This window comes from Microtus pennsylvanicus, chromosome 19 (genome assembly GCF_037038515.1).
Source record: "Microtus pennsylvanicus isolate mMicPen1 chromosome 19, mMicPen1.hap1, whole genome shotgun sequence".
Classification (NCBI taxonomy): domain Eukaryota; kingdom Metazoa; phylum Chordata; class Mammalia; order Rodentia; family Cricetidae; genus Microtus; species Microtus pennsylvanicus.
In genome coordinates, this window is record NC_134597.1 from 39,182,834 (window position 1) to 39,198,736 (window position 15,903).

General features: G+C 40.1%; 1 protein-coding gene across 3 annotated transcripts in view; it reads left to right on the forward strand.

Annotated features, from left to right (window-relative positions):
• The window catches only part of Cntnap2 (contactin associated protein 2), a 2,084,252-nt gene that overhangs the window by 1,101,793 nt on the left and 966,556 nt on the right, over positions 1-15,903 (forward strand). For all 3 annotated transcript variants that reach the window (XR_012908553.1, XR_012908554.1, XM_075953824.1), the window contains exon 10: positions 1,564-1,735. Coding sequence is in view for 1 of the 3 variants with exons in the window: in XM_075953824.1 (XP_075809939.1) it covers positions 1,564-1,735 (172 nt within the window). In the remaining 2 variants the exon portion in view is untranslated. The remainder of the gene's footprint in view (positions 1-1,563; positions 1,736-15,903) is intronic.

The following is a 15,903-nucleotide window of genomic DNA, read 5'->3' on the forward strand; positions in this document are numbered from 1 at the left end:
ATAGGCCTCCCGACAACACTCCCTGCTGGCCAACATGAGCAGTTGTACAGAGCAGATTAGAAATGGGCCTTGGAAATCACAAGCTAATACCACTTTCACAGTTTTTTGTTTTCTACAGAAATAAGCCAAACTCGGAGTCCAAAGATGCTACAGAGAGTGTAGAAGCTTGCACACAAGAGCAAATAGGATTGCTCTTAAAAGCATTAAGGATAATACAAGAACCATAACTATTTTCGATGGCTATGTAATGATTATTCCTATAATTATCTTCTCCTAGAATAGATCTCATGTAAGAGCCTGAAAAGACTTGACAATTTCAGACTCCAAAAGTATCAAGCCCAAACAGAACATTGTTGTGAGTGGTTGCTGAAGTCTTGTTTTGGGAACTTAATCACACCCAGTTGGAAGCGAGGAGCATTTGTGCAGCTGCTCTGATTCACAGGCATTCTCACTCATAAAGAGAGTTACTCATTTCAAAATCTTTCCAAGTGAATGTGGATGTTTAGACTCCTAAGTATTCACAAAAGCTGAACCCAATGATAGCATTGCAAGGAGCATCCACAAAAGTTACAGCTGCGTGTTTTCTGTCTGCTAAGTTTAGCCATTAAAACCTACTCAATTTTATCATGATTAGTCAAGTGGAAATCACATTGTGTGCATACAACTATTCTAAGTAGACAATTTATCCAAAAGTCAGCGTTTTTGTAAAGGGACTAAGTCAATGCCGATGAAAATGCATAGCATAGAAACACATGAGTACATATATACACAGGCATTCATATGCACACTCACATACACACACAAACTCACACAATCATGTAACAGTATTAAAACAGAACATGTCATTTTAAGTCAGGAATTAGCATAATCCTTTTTTCTAGTGCTATATTTGTGGAAAATAATGTATACTTGAGATGACACCTTAAAGGAACCTCAAATGACAGTTTTCAGAACTTATATATTGACACCTATTAAGGAAATGAGGAAAAGGGTCTTCATTGTGGTCAACTATTACTATATCAACCAAAATAGGACATTTTAAAGAATCACTTAATGACAAAACTCTGATTATTTTCTAATAAATATTAGTATTCACTTTTATTCATTTTATGGTATATATTGATTCTCACTCTTTTTAAGGTATTGGTAGTCTATTGTCAACCATACAGTACTGGAAAGAATGGATTAGCAAATAATTTAAGACTAATAAGTCCAGTTTAAATTGGCAAAGTAGCCATATTCGGGTTAGGGAATGCCCAGAGCCATATCTACTTCAATAAGTGTACTCTCCTAATCCTTCCCAAATAGTTCCACCAACTGTGGAAATGAACATTCAAATATGTGAGCCTATAAGGGCAATTCTCATTCAAACCACCCTCTGAGCCTGACTCTTGCCTAAAATAATCTCACATGCTCAAGAGGTAGCACACCTGTACTATGTCAGCAAGAATCAAAGAAATGCCAATAGTAGTCGGATGACTGTGTCTGGTCAAACATTTGGGAGGCCTTTAATAAAGCTTGCCGGATGCCCATTGTGATCTTCTTGTTCCTTCTGTTTCACAGGATTTTTGAATCACATGAACAATGCCAGTCACTCTGTCCTTCAACCATCATTCCAAGGATGCATGCAGCTCATCCAGATAGATGACCAGCTTGTAGATTTGAATGAAGTGGCACGGAGGAAGCCAGGAAGCTTTGCAAATGTCACCATTGACATGTGCGCCATCATAGACAGGTAAGCCATCTGTTGATCCTACCTTGAGTGCTCCAGACATCACAGATTCATATTTCTGTTCCTTGACAGGGAAAGACAAAAAAGAAAAAGATAAATGCGAAAGCAAATACTGGGCTTATAAATGGCTGCTATTTGGGATGCCTACTTTATCTAGTGTATTTGTGCTGTCAGCAAAGACAACATTTATATATGTATGTGTGTCTGTATGGAATATATTTGTGTATATATGTATATATATATACATAGTTTGCTTGGTACATGTGTGTGTATGTATTTGTGCATGTATATATCTGTATACCTGTGTTTATGGAGTATATGTGTGTATATGTCTATATGAATATGTATGTGTATGTACGTATAGGGCATTACATATGCATATGTGAATGTGTCTTTAGATATATGTGTATATATACATATGTGATCAGAGAGGTGGAGCAATTTGTACCATCACATGTGTCTACTAACTTTGCTCAGGGAATGTGGGCACTGTGCTGGTAGTACTGCGAGCAATAGCTGAACAATGAGGGAAACCCTCAGTTCTCAGTGCTACCTTTCCTTCTACGCTCAGAAGATTCCCTTCTCTTCTCAGTTTGTCGTCCCTTCTGAAGACCACACTGTGCTAGATGTGATCACAAGATACTATTAGCGAGTGAGAGTTAACTGGAACAGACACTTGAAATAATTCTCCTTGCAAAGCACACAAACAGGAATATTAGAAATCAATGTTTATTGGCTTTTGCAAATCTAGGAAGAAACTTTGTCTTTCTGGGTTTCACACTTTCATGCATTATATAACTTAGTTGTTTCCCCTCCCACGCCTTCTTTTTTTCCACTTCCTGTCCCACTAAAGCTCTTCTTAGGAAGTCCTCTTCCTAACCTCATGCCTGTGTGAATTTACACAGACTAGAAAGGCAAAATGCTTCTGTAAAATATAGTATCACATATAATTTCCTAAATCTTAAATACTCTAATTATCAAGTTTGATTTTTATTAGGACTTAATATGCTTCATTGTGAGATATTTTGTCTTTGAAAAGTACATGAAACAACAATTTGATGCTAACCTAGTGAACTGATTTAGTTTTCTCAATCAATTTCACACATTATAATGAGGGACTATTTTGCTCTGAACATTAATTCAATTCATTTCATATTTTGTAAAATGAAAGTTCATGAAAATCACTTTTAAAATTTGTTATAAGACAGGCTGTGAGAGATTACTCAACAGTTAGGAGTCCTTGCTGTTCTTGCAGAAGACATGAGTTCAGTTCCCCATACACATATCAGGTGACTCACAGTGACTAAACTCCAGCTCCTGGGAGTCTAATGCCCTCTTCTTACATACATGCATGCATACAGTCACAAACACATAAAAATAAATAAAGGAAAGATAGCATGTGTGCCTCAGTCTAACATCCCCCACATGCAAACTTCAAAGTTTCTAAGTTGTTTAGTGGAGATCCACAGGCAGCCACTCAAGACAGCTATGTAGCCCATGAAAAATGTTCTATCATGAACAAGTTCATTTGTACATCATCTTAATAAGTTGGCAGTCATGCAAATGGTATTTTACAGTTCATAGTGACTGTAGTTAATGTTGGCTATGGTTCATAGGAGCTACAGATTATAAGTTTTATTTGTCTGTTTTTTGACACAGAGGTTCTCTGTGTAGCCCCTGCTATGCTAGAACTTGCTCGGTAGACCAAGCTGGCCTTGAATTCAAAGAGCTGAGTGCCTCTGCCTTTAGAGTGCTGGGATTAAAGATGCATGCTACCACTGCCCAGCCATAATTTTTAAAGTCTGACTATGTTTCCAACAGGAGAAAGAGGAACATCCTGTTCATTTATGTTACATCTGTGAGAATGTTGCTACCAGCCTACACAGTTTATATATAAATAGGACAGCAAACAATTTTAACAGAATATACCCCTAATTTTAGAGACATTTATAATGTATTAGCTACTGTTTCTTGTTGTAAGGAGGGAGGCTGCTTGTTGGTTCCTGGCCACTTAGTCCTGAAATAATCACACAGAAACCCTATTATTTAAATCACTGCTTGACCCGTTTGCTCTAACTTCTTATTAGCTAACTCTTACATTTTAATTTAACCCATTACCATTAATCTGTGTATTGCCATGTGGCTGTGGCTTACCAGCTAAAGTTCTAACATCTGTCCCTGGCAGGGCTACATGGCATCTCTCTGACTCCGCCTCCTTTCTAGCAGCATTCAGCTTAGTTTTCCCCACCTAGGTCTCTTCCTTTAAAATTCTGCTATAGGCCAAAATTAGTTCCTTTATTACCCAAAGGTATTCATAGCATACAGAGGGGAATCCCACATCAATTTCTGCCAGAAGTGCATAGTAGTGATAACAAGAGAAACTAAAATATGAATAATTCAGAGATCTTGTCTCTGATATAAGATACTATCTACATGCTTTCTATAAGGTCACATTTTATATTTTCTAGTTACATGAATATAGAAAGCCTTAGAAATTGGTGATCTTCGTATGTCAGTGGCTTTAATGAGACAGTAACTTCTGTGGAGCTGTCCACTGACCTCACTCAGCTCTGTACACAGGCAGTATTGTTCTTTCATTTCAAATATCACATTCCGACCTATCCTGGGTAAAGTGTTTCTTCCAGAGGAAGGACAGATGATGTTGAACTTTTTATTCAAGCTTGGAGACAGAAGGGTGTTGTTGTCACCCAAAAAGTAGATGAGGTCTGAACAAATGAAGAGAGCACATGGCCACGATCGTGGGTCTTCTACCTCAGTCAACCCAGTCCATATCTCATCATGAAAGTCACTTTCTGTCCCGTGTGCCCGTCTCATGATAATTGGTGAGATCAACTCCTTTGTTGACTTAAAATGTACCCAGTTAAAAATCTTAAGCTATAGTATTTTGTGTATATTTTATGTATTATCGAGGCCATGCTCATCTCATTCAAAATCATTGAAGAGATGCTGACAGAGTGACCCACAGCCTAGATGAGCATATGGAGAGTCTTCGCCTCAGCTTCTGAAGCTGCAATGGGCAGATGCATCGGTGTAACGTGTGCTTGCTAACAGAAGCTCTACAGCTTCCCGTTATGCACCAGTTCATCTTCCATTTGCCCAAATTCTCCCAAAGGAAGTACATCCTGACTCATGCTTCTCCTTCCAAATTTCAGCCAGACTGAACAGTGTTATTTTTAAAGGGTGAAATTAAAAATGAGAATAGAGAGTAAGAAAATAGAAGAGCTGCATCGTCTCACTGGATTTATAAGCTCTCTGAGTGTATTACCAGCTGCAGTGATGCAATGAGAAGTCAGGGAAGGAGATAAGGAGGAGTGTTCCAGAAATTTCTACTGAATTTTCTTTCTTCGTGTATACATTTGCACGTGACTCTGTCTGTGTTTTCTAAACAGAACATTGAGTCATGGAAAGGTCAATTTGGCCAGGTCATAGGCCCAAACGATTAACAAATATTTTCTGACCATATGGAATGACCAGTCCTATTCTCTGCACTAAAGTAAATCAAAGAGCAAAATGGAAGTCCATACATATTTGAAACTCACATTCCAGGAGAAGAAGAAGAGAACAAGGGCAGAGTAGGGGAAGAGCTATAAGTGTAAGCTAAAAGTAAATAATAAAGTTAGAAGATTATGAGTTGAGGGAAAAAGAAGAGAATAAAACAAAGCAAGGAGCAAAGGTGTGTTGGATACAGGTGTTTGCGAGCAGTTAAAACAGGATGCTTAGAGAGAACCTCAGAGAAAAAAAGGATCAAGAGAATGTCATTGTTTATCCAATACCAAATGATCAGCCCTGAAAATGGTTACATACAAATAACATTTCACAGACTGAGAAGGTGGTGTTTCAGTATTTAGGAATACACACACACACACACACACACACACACACACACACACTCACATTTACACACACACAATGAGTATGTAAAGGTGGCTGTGAAATGAAAAGAAGGCAAGCAGAGTAGTGCATGGGAGGCTTTGGAAGGAGGAAAAGATGGGGGAAATTGTAAGTGTAATATAATGTGAATTAGTTCAAGACCTTAAAAAGTTAATTTTACTGCTTTGAGGAAAGAGCATCCCATGTAGATGAGAGTTAGGTCAAAGAGGATACTTGTCATGATAATGGATCTCAAGTAAGCTAGGGTGACAAATTTGAAAGGGTGGGAAAGTTGGCAAAAATAAAAAAAAAAACAGAGTACTCCTAGAAATCACCCCCCCCCCCCTTCTTGGATGGTCCTGCTTGCCTGTAAAGCCCCAGAACTCAGAAAATAAGGAAGAAGAAGCATGAATTCCAGGCCAGCTTTGGCTATAGACCAAGACCCAGTCTAGACAAATAAATATTTAAAAACTAGTTCCTGGAGGCTAATGATGTATTGTAAAGATTTATTGTTTATTCTGAAAGAATTAGGGAGCCATTGCAGGGTACTGAATAGAACAATGAGACACTTATTAATTTCTACTATAAAATGATAATTTGGGAGTGGGAGGAGAAAATGTGGGTGGCAAGAACCCAACTGGAAGACCATTTTCATTTTCATGATACAGTAAGTGATGCCTGATGCATGGGGTAGCAAGAAGTTCTAATTTCTGAATATAGTACCAGGTAGATTCAGAAGGGTTTGTGATGGAGGACATGTAGAGTATGAGAGAAAAAAAGAACATGTCCAGGTCCTTTGAAAGTATTACCTGGAGGGAAGAATTTCCATTTCCACCAGGGAAGAAAGTTCATCAAGGAGAGTGCAGAGAAAAATCAGAACTTCAGTGTTGGTTGGCAAGGGATATGTTTTAGAGATGTCTAAGTATAAACCTAAATATTACAGTGGTGCATATTTATATAACAGAAATGTGTAGCAAGTATGTATCTTTGTATTACACAGCAAGCCTTGGTGACTGACAGTTTCACATTAACTACAGTAGGTCTCTGATATTTTTGCATCTCATTTTAACCATCTTTGCAGAAATGAAAATATTCTCAAGAGATATTAGTGTACCCCTTTGGCTCCCAGACTGTAAAGAAATTGAAATTTCTCCAGTAACATCATGCTGGGTAAAGGAAAACACTAAAATCCCTATGCTGGCCCAAGGGTGAACTTCATCTCCTGGGAAGAAAGTCTACAGTCCTGACAATCTGTCAGAGTTCACTGGGGAAAAGGCTGGAGCTCTGAGAACAATGGGTCAGCGATGGGCAGGGCCACCCTCCGACTAAGACTCATGAGTTATAAGTATTTCTTGTCCTCTATTGAAACCCAAATCTCATGCCAGGTCCCCAAAGATGGCCTTGGAGAGAGGCAGTCACTGGATTTTATCTTCTTTATTAGGAATGCATAGTGAACAAATCTTTTTTTTTCTTTTAATCAGATTTTTTTGTTATTTTGTTTCCTTAATTAGCCTGTTCAAGGCTTGCATTCCAGCATGGTTTATGAGAATTGTTAGGCTCAAATCCGCAAAGTCCTTGCAAAAGCCAACAAGGAGTCCTAGTTCTGTATGTAAAAGCAAAGAGCCTTTATTTTATACAAGTTTGCAAACTCAGTCTCTCTGCATGTTCAATGTATTGGAATAAACGAGGAGCCCCAAACTCAGTTAGAATAGGGTTTTATAGTAGTAAAGGTGGGAGAAAGTAGTTTCTGAGGGTTTAAGACCCCTGATTGGCTGACATTTGTGTAGGGGTGTCCTGGTGAGTGTGTGACAGCAGGTGATCCTTTCTACTACCATGATTGGAATGTTAGGCATTTCCTTTGAATGGTCTGTTCTTGGATGGTGGTAATCTCAGTTTGTGGTTCTTCCAGCAACCAGGTATTGCTTCAGGGTAAACTACTGAGACTCGGGCCTCCATTTAAATTTATCAATGGCCAAGTCCTACTCTGGCAGGTGATAATGGTTGGAAGTAAAGAACTTCCTTTGAGCGACCTGCCCATCCTTAGCTTATTATGGCTGGCTCCCACAAGAACTACCCACATACTGTCCCTAAAACTTCTGTTGACATTATGGGCAATCAGTAAGCACAGAACGAAGCAGAGAAGTAAGGACTAGGTAGGATTTCTCCATGGACAATGTGAACCTCTGGTGTTTGCGTCTCCTTGAGATATTCAGCTTTCAAAGAACAAGGCTTTGCTCATTTCTTTGGTTGCTAAAATAATCCCTGACAATGTAAACTGTATACAATATATAGCCTTTGTTCTTTCTTATATTATTAAACCCTTTTATTTACCTTATAGTCTTTTATACCACTGGTTCCTGATGGTAAAGATCTTTAGCTGTCTTACTAGCTCCTATGCTCAAGAATTTTCTTTCCAACCTTCTGTAGTAATGTAAGGGCAAGGACATCTCGAAACATTAAGAGTAATGTTGGTTCACTCATTGTCTCTGGCCAGGGGGAAACACCAAGGAACCACAGAGCATTTCAAACTGGGTGAGCAGACAGGTGGAAATCAGAGCTGTCCAGGTGTGGGGAGAAACTAGAGTAAGCCCTAAAATTCCTGGGCAACATTGGCTAGCGTTGGAAATCAGGAAAGCTGCTTCAGTACACAGTTCTCTTCTGACTTGTGAATACATGGGGAGTTACTGTTCCAGTGGACACACTGGTTGGAAGAAGCTGGTGTGAAACCTGGAAGTAGGTGGTGAGCTTGGCTAGGCTTGGCAGATGAATCTGTCTTGTAAGCAATAGTGAAGTACAGGTGTGGGGTGTCGTTTCCATCCTGTGCCTCCAGTCTACCTTCAACCCAGCTTCTAGAGAATATTTCAGTCTCAAAAGCAGGAGCAGGGAAGTGACACAGATGGCTACCAGGAGATTAACAGGGGTTAGTGGTGGTGTCTTGAAGACCTTTTTGTTTTCCTAATGCAGGTGTAGTCTCCTCCTCTCTGCCATCCTTCTTTAAAACCTCCCATGATGCTTCAAGCTGAATGGCAAGAAGCCTTGGGTCACAGTGCCAATTTATGTTTCTTTGCTAAAAAAAAAAAAAAAATACTCATTCCATGTTTGTTTACAGCAGTATGAATCAGACATTATTTTTCTTGGCTATCAAAACATCTGTATTAGTTGCTTTTCTGTTGCTATGATAAAATACCCTGATACAAAGCGGCTCTGAAAAGAAGGATTTGCTCTGGTCTCTCTTCCAAGAGAAGCCAGTCTGTCATATTGAGTGCAGACATGGCAACAAGAGCATTGGGCCAGCTGATTTCATTTCAGCTGAAGGAGATAGCTGAAATGGAAAACAGGAACTGTGGCCTCTCTATAGAGCCTCAATGGCAACCACAGTGACAAGCTTCTTGTAACAAAGCCCCATAACTTTCCTAAAGGTTCAATCACTTTTGCAAGCAGTGCCACAGCTGGGGACCAGTATTCAACTACATGAGCCTGTATAGGATACATTTCTCACCAAAATACCACTGCATCTGTCTTTCCTCCACTTTTCTGGTGACCCACAGTATCACACTAACTACAGTAAGCCCCTGATATATTTGCATCTCATCGTAACCATCCTCGCAGGGACAGAGGCATTCTTTAGAGCACTAGTGTACCCCCTTTTTCTCCCAGACTATAAAGAAATTGAAATGTTTCCAAGATTATCATGCTGGACAAAGGAAAAGGCTAGGGACTATATATCAGTTTAAACATTTACACTTATAATATCTATGTTTATAAAATCAACCCTATATCATCCTTTTCTCAAAGCATGTTGGAACAAACTCCTAAGTTTCAAACTGGTGAAAGCGAAGACGATACATTTTTAGAGTCTGTTAAGGGCTTTCCATTGATGTCTCCTAGAGACTGGCAACTGGGGACTAAAAGGCCAGTTAGAGGGCAAATCAAATTTATTTTGTTACAACCAATACCTGTCTGTAACAGAACTATAAAAATGACTAAAAATAATACAGCGGTAGAATGATGTTTCTTCTTTTCAGTCCACTTCCCTAACATAAATAAGGGAACAAAACCAGTATCTATTCTAGATGGAAAAAGAAATGGAAGGAGAGAAATGAATGCCCAACTTAACCAAAACTTGTGAAATTATGCTCCTGCAAAAATGAAAAATAGACTAGATCCTAATCCTCAGCTAGCAATTTAATTTCTTCATTATATTTTTGGATAAAAGAATATAATCATATACTTAGCACTTATTTTCTTTTTTTGGGTCAGTGCTTTCTTTTAAAGAACATCTACCCAATTGGATTTTTTCCTTGAAGCACAAGAATAAACATATATGCTTAAAACTTATGTCTGTTTAAGTATATGCATATGTGTGAGCCCACTTACATAAGCAGAATCCAGAGGAGGGTATAGGGCATCCTCTTCTATTCCCACCTGTTCTTTTGAGGCAGAATCCTCCTCTGAACCTGGCGTTTCTTGTTTCTTGGCTTGCCTGAAAGTCAACAAGCCTCATCAATCCTCCTGTTTCTGCCCTACCCAAAATGTGAATCAGGTGATGAGCTTAGTCTGTGGGTGCTGGGACAAGCTCTGACCCTCATAATATACAGCAGTAGCCATTCACCACTGAACCAGCTCTCCAACCTGATACATTAATTTCTATTAGAGAATCTAAATGAGGGTTAAATACATACAACATGAGAACTCTCAAAAAGTCAGTTGGAGCTCCTGGAAAGCTAACGAACCCAGTCTAGAAAGAGATGATAACGATTCTTCAAAAGCACAAGTGCCCTCTGTGGCCCTGGCTATTGGAATGGCTCAATGGTAGAATGCTTCACCAAGGGCTTGGCTTTGATCCCTCACACAGCAGCAAAATAAATGCTTAATGCACTATCTAACTTAGATACAGACAACACATAGCATTCTGTACCAAAAGTAATTTTAATTTCCAGTCACCAACAGACAAACCCTTAAGCAGATACTTTCAGATTCAATAATCACTCCCCTTGTCAATGATATATCTGGTCAATATGGATTTGAAGCTAGGTCAAATTGAAGTTCCTTTGCAGGCTACTGCCCTACTTTAGTCTCCTTGGATCCCCCAGTATGGCTCTTGAGTCAAGGCTACCCTGGACAGAGCTTCGTCCTAGGAATGGTAGTGTCAGTAGAGAGGCTACAGAGATTCCTCCACAGTGCCACCCCCAGCAGCCTGAACCCTTGGATATTTATGGACTGCAACTCAGACCAAACAACATTCTGTGGTTTTGATGCAAAAGAACATTAGGACTAGTCATTTTGTGGCAAAGCATGGTTGGGGTTAATGTTTAAATGTAGGTTTAAGAACAGGGTTTAAAAAAAGGGGGGGGGGGCTCAGAAAAAGAGCATGGTACCACAACATGGGCCCTTGTTCCTCAAGGGAGCTTCACCCTTTCCTTAGCCACATATTCTACCTTGGTGGCTGTCATGTTACACTTTCAAGGATCACCAAGAAACTTTTCCTTTTATCTCTCTGGATAAGTGAGGTGGCTCTGGAGATGCCTTAGCTGGCGTTACAAATGAAGAGTTGGCTCCCATTTTCACACCGGTTTAGGACACGTCTTTTCCCTATACATGAGACCCCTGGTGAGGGTCCTAGGGAACTGAGGGAAAGGAGAAATCTCTGAGAAATTATTAATTGTGCTTGGATGGCTTGTTTCTATTATTATTGAACATAGATGGCCGCTTCTGTGTCTGTAAAGAGCTTCAACCAGATCCCAGAACTGGATTTTTTTTCTTAGTACCTAAGATTTCTCTAGTTTTCTCTCAGCAGTAGAACTCCTGGAGTTCCACACCTCTGTTCCTTCCAGGAGCACCTGAGGCTCTGCAGTCTACCTCATCTATTCTATTCCTGATGCCCATGACTGGGCCAAAAGCTTTTTCTGGTTTTGGGGCTTATGGCATGGCTACTTCTGTTAGGTTCCAGGATTTCTGTTGGTCCCATTTCTTCCAAGAGAGTCTTGGCTTTAGCACTGAATCTGACGTGTCTTAAGAATGCACCTTGGATAAACAAGGGTGGTTTGTGACCCTAGAGGTACAAGTTCTATGCTTGCTTTCTTCTGAGTCCATTACGTGACTGACTGGTCCTCTCAGCACCTTTGTGGTCTCCTTAAGTACATGTGGTAACTCCTGCATCTCTTGCGGATGACGTTCAAGCTGAACTTTATTCTAGGGTGAATATGGAAAGGTGGAGAAGTTGACCACAGCTGTTTCAGGCTTATGCTCTACATCAACAGCAGCTGCCTTGAACCCCCAGGCTGAGCTGCACTTTTCTTTCTTAGAAATGTGAATGCCCTCAGTTAGGTCAGTGCCCAACTGTGGAAGCACGTCTTTCACAACAGGAAACATTTCACCCTCCCAAAGGCTACTTCCTGCACCACTCAGTGCATTGCTGGGATCTGTTATGTTCACTTGGAACAGTTACACAAGAAGGCCCAGGAAGGGAGACAGTCTCTCTGATAAGTTTTGTGCTGTCAGAAACTTTTTACTACCTTTTGTCCTGAGGGGAAGATGACTTTGACCTCATCTAAATCCAAAGCTACCAAATCAGGTTGGCTGGAACTACTTCTGGCCGAATTTGAGACAAGTAGCAATTTTCCTGGGGGTGATACTCGATTTCATCTGGGAAACGGCCTTCAGATATCCCAGAAGACAAGTCACCCAGGTCCTAAAACCTGAACACCAGCTTAAGATGAAAACTCAGAGTGGACTCTCAACATATCCCAGCTTTGATTTTTTTTTAATTCTCATTCATAGTCCACTCTTGATTCTTGCTCTGACTTCCACTGAGGTCCTCAGTCCACTCAATTAACTTAAATGAAACTAGTGAAAAGTAGCATACTTGATACATAAAGATTGTCCCACAGTGTCACACTCATGAGGGAAGAGCAGCAAGTGGCCAGAGAGACCTAAATATATAAAGAAAACAACCCCAAAAGTCAGAGCCCTAAAAGAAGGCCAAGGTTCCGGGAAATCTGCTAATCATGGAATTCCCAGAGAGCGGCCAACACCCCACTACATTCCCAGGAGTGCAGGCTTTGCAAAATCAGACAATTTGATTTATCTCACATCCAGGAGTTTCGAAAAGCAGTATATCCGGAAAAGTGTCTGGGTCTGGAGAAGCTTGTGTCCCTACCTTCCTACTCTGTACCATACAAACTGCTCTACAACTCTTGCTAGGTTCCTTCTCCTGCAGTCTTGGGGTACCACCTCTCAGATTAAGGGAAAGCAGGCCCCCTGGCCAAAGCCAAACTGAGTTTCTATTCTTTATTTCCCTCTACTCATATGTTCTTCTATTTTATTTTTTTTCACAAGGCAGACCTACATGTTCAGGTAGACCAGATACTATTTTTCAATATCTCTGAAACAGACAGTTTCTTGGGGATATTTTCTTATGTAGGTGATTGACAGGTCCTACTTAGACTGATTCTTAAGAGAGCAGGGAATTGTATCTTTGTTCCTTGCCAGAAAGCCTCCTGCTAGATAATGAACTTAGAATCTTCTTGGCAATTCAGAAAATAGTGTCTCCGTGGAGGGTCAGAGATACAATTCAGATCACACTCATTTTATCAAGAATTATCTAACAGGGTAGATTAATAAGAATTGAAGAAAAAATCAATCTTTACAATAGTCAAATGTTAGTAGGGATAAATACCCTTCTCTAAATAGCAGTCAGCACAATCTTGCTCCTCCACCCCCCCCCCCACATTTCACATTGCATAGGCAGACAATGTGGTGGGATTTTCAAGTGCTCTTCTCAGTCATGGCAGTGAGCCAGGGACACGACACATGGGCAGGTGTACAAACAGGCCGTTCACTAACAAAAGGGACACGACACATGGGCAGGTGTACAAACAGGCCGTTCACTAACAAAAGGGGCACGTCTGACAATACAAAAACCGAAGCTCCCATCTTCAGGGAATGAGAGATAGTTTATTCTAGAGCCATTTTGAGTGACCATGGCCTGGGAATGCTGATTTAGGTTGTCTCGAATTTCATGTTCCAACATGGAAGCCGTTTCGTGAAGTTTTCTAGTTTAACAGAACAAAGAAAGCCATAAATAAAGGCAAGTTTAAAATGCATTGGTGGTCTGGGTGGTGGTGGTGCACACCTTTAATCCCAGCACTAAGGAGGCAGAGACCAGTGGATCTCTGCATACTTGAGGCCAACCTGGTCTACAAGAGCTAGTTCCAGAACAAGTAGGGTCGTTACACAGACAAACCCTGTTTTGAAAACTAATTTAAAAAAATGCATTGGTGAGTACATGAGAGAGGCAGGGACAACGAGATGGGGAAAGCTTTCGTATAGGCCCGAGATTCTATCTGATGACATCTTTAGCTTTGGGGTTGGTAGAAGCCAGTGGGTCTGCTAAGCCAATAAATTCTGAAGAATTTTATTTATTGAGTACAGAATATTAGTTCTGACACAGAAGTGATCAAGAAATGACTGCCTTAGGAAGTAAAGTTGTTCCAAGTTAGGTAATTAACCTCTGCACCTGCCCATTCTGATCTCCCCACAGTGCTGAAATTCTAATAAGTCAATCTTTTCAGGAGTTTCCTTTCACCCTTCCACACAACGCAGTTGGCCAAAGATCAGGGAAAGAAGTCAGAAGCTATATGGCACAGAGCTGTGTGTGTGTTGGGGTCACGACCCTGTTAGGTCATCTCCCTGGTACCTCCTCTTCCATATCTGCACATTATAACTTTTCTCGCCCTAGCTGCTTTCTTGCATGCAGCCTTTGGTGTGTATTTGTGCGGACACATCTTCTGTGCAGTTGATTTCTTTCATATGCTAAACTAGAGGACCCCTCCTGCCCGAGTATGGTATTTTAAGTCTGTAGGAAGAGTGATTGGAATGCTTCCTCCATCTTTAAAATTAGTGCATGACTGGGGAAGCAGGAGGTGGAGCCTAAAATAGCTTGTGCACATTTCTATCTAGTTGGCCAAAACCCTTTGCCAATCCTTATGTTGTATCTTATTGGTTTTTATATTGCAAAATACTAATTTCTGTCTTAATTCTGGAGACATCAAACCACTAGGCAGCTTCTAAGAAGACCTGTTCCCTCTATGCCATAAGAATTATTTCTAGTATTGGATGTTCAGCTGTCCATATGAGCTCTTTTAGCCTGCTTTGCTAAACTCAGGCTCTCCACCAAGGCCATTTTGTTTAGAAGTCATAAATAAAGTTCCCAGGAAGAACCTACAGCTTCCACTGGTCTTTTCCTTTCAGCAAGGCCTATGAACTGGTTTAAAATTCCGTTAGTATGGATAGGGTTCACAGTTAGATTATCTTGTATCTTACCCGTAATAGTCATTTGTCACCATTGTCTATGTGTTACCTGTGTGACCATTAGATACTTCATTTAGGATGTTTAAACAAATCCTATTTTCCAACCATGTAGACAGTTGGAAAAGCTGTCAGATATAATCTGAGGCCTAGACCGGGGAGTTCCCTGCTTTGCCATAAGCTGCCTAACTAATATTTCCACCAATATATTTGAAAAAAAATGCCTTAATTTATGACTTTCTTGTTCTTTCTTTATAAAATATTCAAAGTATTACTGCATTGTAACATGAAATTTAGGGTAATAGAAATCTGTGTTCCTGGGTCTGGTCATACATGTTTGACTCCAAACTAAACTTTGTCCCTCTGGGGTAAGGGCTGCGTTTATGCATTGCAAAAGAATTCAGGGGGTGATTCCTGTTTACATTTAATTATTTAGTCAATGATCTTCTGCCACAAAGCCATGAGTTTAGTGACCTAAACGTTTTATGGGTCTAGACTAAGAGTTCTCAATTTTCCTAATGCTCTGACCATTTTATACATTTCCTCATGTTGGGGTGACATCTCCAACCATAAAATTATTTTTTTTGCTACTTCGTAATTGTAATTTTGCTAGTATTATGAATCATCTTATAATATAATTATTTTATGATATAAATATTTGTATTTTCCAAAGATCACCTGTGAAAGGGTCATTCAACCCCCAAAGGGGCAGCGACCTATGGAACTTCTAGTCTAGGCAAACCTCTGTTCAAGTCAGTTGCTATGCCATGCTTATATGATTCCAAAGTGATAACATTTTTAAGTATAAATAGCAGTTATTTTATTTTTATTCTTTTGAGTGAAGAAGTACCATAGTAGACAACCTCTCAAGAGGGGAGGGAGAAGCTGAGTTAACAGTCTGGGGCCTGAACTGCGTACCCAATCTCCTTTGGTGCATTGCATGTGTTAAGACAAGGATAAAGTCTGTTTGC